The 6,492-nt window shown below is 40.6% G+C and overlaps 1 protein-coding gene and 1 pseudogene across 1 annotated transcript in view; both read left to right on the top strand.

Moving 5' to 3' along the window:
• LOC137971843 (cyclin-F-like) overlaps positions 1-1,384 on the top strand; it is a 16,996-nt pseudogene extending 15,612 nt beyond the window's left edge.
• Positions 1,385-5,257: 3,873 nt separating this feature from the next.
• The window catches only part of LOC137969553 (cyclic AMP-dependent transcription factor ATF-4-like), a 2,074-nt gene continuing 839 nt past the window's right edge, over positions 5,258-6,492 (top strand). The window contains exons 1-3 of the mRNA XM_068815854.1: positions 5,258-5,388; positions 5,734-5,991; positions 6,365-6,492. The exon at positions 6,365-6,492 is cut by the window's right edge and continues 839 nt beyond it. Of these exons, the coding sequence (XP_068671955.1) occupies positions 5,778-5,991; positions 6,365-6,492 (342 nt within the window). The 5' untranslated portion in view covers positions 5,258-5,388; positions 5,734-5,777. The remainder of the gene's footprint in view (positions 5,389-5,733; positions 5,992-6,364) is intronic.

Genomic DNA, 6,492 nt, shown 5'->3' with positions numbered 1-6,492 from the left:
GTCCCTCGATTAACTAAATTTGGGTGGAACCAACATTTTTCCGAATTTCTATTGTACTATTTACAAAAGCAGGGTCATTGTTTTAGAATATCTAAACCGCAAAAAAAATGCTGGCATATTTTATGACCACAATTGAAAGGTTAGCTGGACAATGTATTTTTCAGTCCAGTTAATAAGGATTTTGTAAATTGTTATATAAAATGGATCTCACTCTCCGTCCCGAAACTGAGAAATAGGAAATCTGTACATCCTTCTTTCGAGATAGCGAGTCCTCTGTTAACGCCACAGTTCATGCATATTATTTCATTTAGGTACGAATTTGCTCACCAAGGCTTCACGATTGAAAGAGGTTTTTCAACGTACGTCATCGCCCCGCAACCATGTGTGTGGACGAAAACCAAAACCATCTCTCAGGGGCCGCTTGAGGTTGCGTGGGAGACCGGTCGGAGAGTTCTATTGGAATTGCCCCCTTGTGGGACTGTTTTGGGGACGAGTCACTGTTTATGCAGTCGTTGAATCTGCAAAGCAAAAAGACTTTCGTGTATTTTGAACGGACAACAATTGACTGCAGGTAAATTCTTTTTGGTACTTACGTTGTTAGCTAAGGTAAAACGTTGTATGTACCACCGATGATCACTGACCGTTCGTTTACCGTACCTTGACATGCGAACATCGTTTTAAAATTGCAAATTGTACAATATTCTGGTAGGTTTTAGGGAAAGCTCCCGTCCTGGTTTATCACATTCTTGCAATTGAGGTCCTTGCTCCACGCAAGCAATGATAAAAATGCGTCTCACAAGACCGCCCACAATGCAATTCACGGCTCTCACTCTGGCTCACCGCGTCATCTCAAAGTGGCCAACTAGCTCCAAGCTTTTGTTCGGCCACCGCAATTGTACATTGCAGCAACGACTCTGTTGTCTCCAGACTGTTTGAAAAACACCTATTTCGAATCTAATTAGTAAAACGTCAACTTCTGGAAGCGCCACATCTTGCTTCCGTCACATACTGTTACCAAAATTGGCTTTGACCGTGACGTATGAGGCAAAACTTGTGTGACAATAAAAATCGCCCTATTTGATAGCGTTTTTTGCGCTACAGTGGAGAAAATTTCATTGAACAGAAATAAACTATTAGAGTTATGTAAAGTTGGTTCACTTTTTTTGATTATTTTGCTTCTCAGGATTTGGGTGGGTCTGTCACGATTGTGCTGCTCAAAACAACATTAAGCCTCTGTAATTTCCGATGTGCTATTGGCCTGTCTTTAAAGCCAAGTATAAAATTACCCCAATGATTTTACATGTTCTGTTCTGGTTTATGTGTACTTTATAGCGAGGCTCATGATCATTCATACATGAAACCCCCAGTCAAAGTGTCATATTAAGAGTTTAATTTGTCATGGGTTCGAAGTTGTGCACAATCCAAACACAAGCGGTTTGACTGTCCATTTGACACTGCGCAAAATTACAGTTTTTCATCCTGTTGTTAAGGTACTCAACCAGCTCCCAGTTGTGCGTAGAGTGTGAAATTAGCGCCTTTCTGTCGCAAAAAAGGTCTTTTTTTTCTGCGGATTAGGGATAAAAGAAAACCAAACTGAGGGATCCACTGGGTGCTTGAGCTCAATCCCCCTCTCAAACATTTGAAGCCATCCTCTTTTGTTCGGAAGGTGGCAAAAAAAATGTGAATGTCAAAATAAAGTTGCAATTATCAAATCTGTTTAATAATAGTATAGCGAAAAATCCTATAACAACAGAGAACCCTACTTTATTGACGTCCCTTCCAAACGAGTCTTACTGTAGCTGTACGTTTGTGAGTCAGTATATAGTGAGCATCAGTATACCTTTGCAGGGTTGATCCCGGGTTCCGATCGACCCTCCGTGACCTCCCCGAATCGCTTTCGTGGTTTATACCATGGTAAGACTGCTTTTGTAGCAATTTTATTTTTCATGAGATTTCGGATATCGGTACAAAGGACATCCCTGGACTAAATTGGCGAGCAGTGGTCACAGCACTTGCTTCCCTTTTTTGTTTTAAAGCTTCCATTACTAACATACATACTACTTACTCTATTAACATACTAATACTACCTACGACTCGGTAATTATACTATTCACAATTTTAAACATTACTACCACAGAGTACTGACCTTATCGCAATCTAATCATACTTAAAACATGGTATTAACACTGTTTACAATGCAATATTTGCGCGGTTTACAATACTAATACTAAGGCTGCGTGGTACTTTTGCAATGCAACAGTAATCAGTGCAAGATTTAATTATACTGACGAACAAGGATAACTGGGAGGATCATAGCTCCACTTGATTTCGTTCCATTCTCGTCGACGTAAGCTGATGTTTCTAAGTAACCCTCTATCCGGCTTCAAAATAATTTATAGCGTCTCCCCAAACTGATGCCAAAAAAAATGACTGCCCCCCTCCAAATCATTATAGCTACCTATCAGGAGCCCATGGACTCCTGTACCAATTCGATTAAAATTATGACTGCCCCCCAAATTGTTCACAATAATTACAACACCCACTGCCGAAAATGTCTCGCCATGAATGGCCCTTCAAACGTGCAGGCCATGTAGGTATGCACAAGCGTGTATAATTTCTCTTTGGAAAGTAAAACATAAGCGAATATGACGTATGGTTATTTTGAACGGTACTGTGTCCTACTATATGAGCCTCTGTAATTAAAGCTGGTTTCCCTATGATCTGCAATCGGTCTGCCACACGGTCGTAATGGTCGGGAAAGTAGAACTATATTCAACTTTCCCTACCATAAAGGCCGATCGCAGACCGTTGAAGATCATATGGAAAAAACTAGGCTTTACAAGTAGATCAATGGAATCCAAATTCTTCCGCCCAATTGAGGATGGGGTTCCTGCTGTTCCCTAGACTGACAGGAGTCCTTAATTCTATCTCGGCCACACTCTCCGCACTGTTTTTGACACGAGGGGGGGGGGGGGGGGGTTTACTGGGGTCAATTTTTGCTACCCCATTATAGTCTATTTTATGGCCAATTTTAGACCCACTTTTGGGTAAATGTAATTTTAGCGACCCCAACTTAGTCACTTTCTATTTATACATAAACCTTACATAAAGCCTTTGAAACGGAATGTAATGCGACAAGTAAATATTTAATCAACTGCGCTACAGTTCTTTCTTTAACCATTTTTTGTCTTACCGCGAATCTTTCCATTTTAAAATCTCACTAGCCAGAATTTTTTCACCCCCAAAATCCCGACAATTTGCCGACCCATTCTAGTGGGAGGTTTGAACACGCAGCCAGAGATGGTCACAACGCCGGAGATACACGGAATGTTGGAATGGTGGGATGGGGGAACGGTGGAATACTTAAACACGGAACGCCGGAATGCTTAAACACGGAACGGTGAAAATTAGCGTAATAGGTTCACCTCATGGTCCTTCTCATCACGTGAAAAAAAATGGCTTGGTGCAGAGTACACCATTTTCAGTGATTGCAACCATACAGGATGGCTGCGGTATAAGACTCTAACGAAAGTAAGAACACAGCAATATGTATCCCAGAGTCCTCGGGCCTTTTGGTCAGCGGGTGAGCATGGAGAGACTCTGGGATAATGGGCTTATACTATATTTTGATTGGTCGCTTGCATAACAATGGCAGTCCGACAGGAAGTCGATAAGTAATTCGGAAACACCAGAATTTGGAGAGAGATTGAAAATCTTAAACTAGTTTCAGTGCTGTTTGTTTTTTTCTACCTCAGAAATATATATAAATCACAAACTAATAAAACCACGAGGTCTGAATTATGTCTAATACCGCACGGGAATTTTTCCACGCTGCTAAAAAACTGATTGCTGTGCAAAAGTACCGTGGGAAACATTACATCAATTTCTTTGGGGAGAAATTCGTGGAAGAAGGCCTTGTCGAAGCCATTCAAAATCACGGAAACACAAAATTGTAGTAGAAGACATTGGTGTCGTTTCCACAAAAAATTTCCGATCGAGTTGATTGCACGATGAAATGCACGCTGAAACACTACAAATACACTTACCGGAAGCGCCAGAAGTTTCATCTTCACTCGCTCTTACAGCAAGCCAATGATCATTGCACCAGTTTCTTTTATGGTGTATAAGGCTAAACTTTTTGTTTCTCGACCACTTCCAATCTTCCATTTCTACTGTTTACTGTTTTCTCTTTGTTTCTGTTAAGCTCAAGCACTTGCAATAAGACCGGAACCCACGTTTTCTGGGAAAATGGAGTCAATATTATCTCAGAGTCTCTCCGGGCGCTCACCCGTTGACCGAAAACCCCGAGGACTCTTGGTACGAGATTGGAAGCAATTCAGATCAATTGCATGTTTACTCTTACAAATTTCACCACTCGGAAAATTATGATAATATTCCCGCTATTTGAATAATTTTGAAAAGTTTCATTACTGGGCAACCGAACAAGAAAAGAACAAAAACAACGGAAATAGTTTATTTTCACCACACATATATAGATGTAACTAAGGTACAATGCCCCCTGAAAAATAACTAAAAAGCTATAATCTAGCTAGGAGGCAGGAGAAAGAATTATGTATAAATAAAGGGAAAAAATGTCGATTCAGGGAGGCAAAAAATATAAGGATAAAAGACCATCAAACACAAAACAACCACAAAACCATAGAGATGAGGTCACTTGAAATAAGAAAATGGAGGGAAAAGAGAGGAAGTGTAAAAAAAGAATAGGACGTAATGACATACTTTTGTAAGGTACACTTAAATTTGTGAAACCAAAGATTTTTAAAGACTACTCCTCACTATCCCAACCGGTAAAACAGCTGTCATTGTTGTTTCGTTGATAATTTGTGAGGATAAGCATACAATTAGTCTGAATTGTATCACGATTTTACTGGGCTTGATTTGGGGATACGTATTGCTTGGTGCGTTCTCAATTGTGAGAGTATACCACAATCACTGAAAATGGGGTACTCTGGTGTACTCTCTCATGGTGCACTGCTATTTTATCACACCGTTCCGTTGTTAAGTATTCCGCCGTTCCACCATTCCACCGTTCCACCGTTCGGAACATTACAGCAAGTACTTGCCTCAGAGATCTGGGTATGAGATTTACTCCTGCTGATTGTCGCGTGATCATCTAAAGTCCATTCTCAGCTGGTTCATCAAACTGGTATGACAGGCTAATTGACGTCAAACTTTCTGGATTCTAATTGGTCAAAGCATACATCAGCTTCTAAATATGGTAAAGTATTGCATCAGCCAAGAGTTGAAGACACGCGGCACGTCCCTCTTCGATATATATTTCATCATCCCTGAGTAAAATGGCGGTGTGATTATCTGTTTTGGAAAAGCCCTCTTGTGCATTTATTTGCACCCGTACACAACCATGGAGTAAGTAGTAGATGTAGCTCATGTTATTCTCCCCGATGAGAATCTTACGAAAGAACGTTGAAAAGAGTGAATAACAGCGAATTTTTGTCAACCAACGAGACTGTGTGGTCACTATCCATCGAATAGTTCGTCAACGCTTCTTGTACACTCGGATCCAAATCATTGTACAATTAGTAATTGTTCCGGAAAACCTCTGGAATAGCTCTACTGTTGTGGCTTCCCTTATTATAATTTATAGTTACATAGTTGTTTTGAACAGAAAGTTTCTTCGCGTCGTTACAAGCGAAATATGTAATCGACTTGTCGATATTGCAGTTGTACTTATCCACCTTCTTTCGATTTCAGTTCCTTACAACACGCCCGATCTCTCTCTTACACATCGATGATAGATGGCCAGAACATACGACAAATCAGCAATGGAAGACATCTCGTTATTTTCGACGGCAACAGAATTCGAAGAGCTAGAGCTCTTCAGCTCGCTCTCTTTTTCGCGAGAGAGCGAACTTCTACCTAATTATGACGTGTACAGTTGTATGGAGGATTCGAAACCGCCATTGCCAAATTTGTTGGCGGAAGATCTTCTACAGGAGCTTGATTTCGAAGGTTAGTTTAATTTTCAACGATGTTTGATAGTGAAGCTGTTAAATTAATGATAGACTTTTCGTGTTTCTAGTCTCAGTGTAGTTATGAGATACTCTAAGCGCATTTTTAGCATACCAACGAATGTGGATTTCGCGCGGAATTTCGTCTGCCCCATGGGATGTAACCCTCCCCCTTTATTCCTACGTTCACTCCCCCACACATAAGTCTTGCAAGGCCTGTATCCTGTTGCATCATTTCGCTGACACAGCGTTTCATGGACAATATTTCTTTAGCTCAGTGGATAGTTAAGCAATGACTGGGAAGAGTTAAAGATTCTGACTTAAAAAAGAGATCTTGGTTTGTTAATGGCAAAAAAATTCTCCTTGAATTTCAGATGGCAGTAGTCTTTTGGATTCTGAGTGGATGACAGAAAAGCTGGAATTCGACAGCACCGAACCAGTTCTTACTGATGAAGTGATGGCAACAAGTTCCACTGAACCTGTTCTTGTTGGGGCTTCATCA

This window comes from Montipora foliosa, chromosome 9 (assembly GCF_036669935.1).
Source record: "Montipora foliosa isolate CH-2021 chromosome 9, ASM3666993v2, whole genome shotgun sequence".
Lineage (NCBI taxonomy): Eukaryota > Metazoa > Cnidaria > Anthozoa > Scleractinia > Acroporidae > Montipora > Montipora foliosa.
This window is presented reverse-complemented; position numbering and strand designations above follow the sequence as displayed.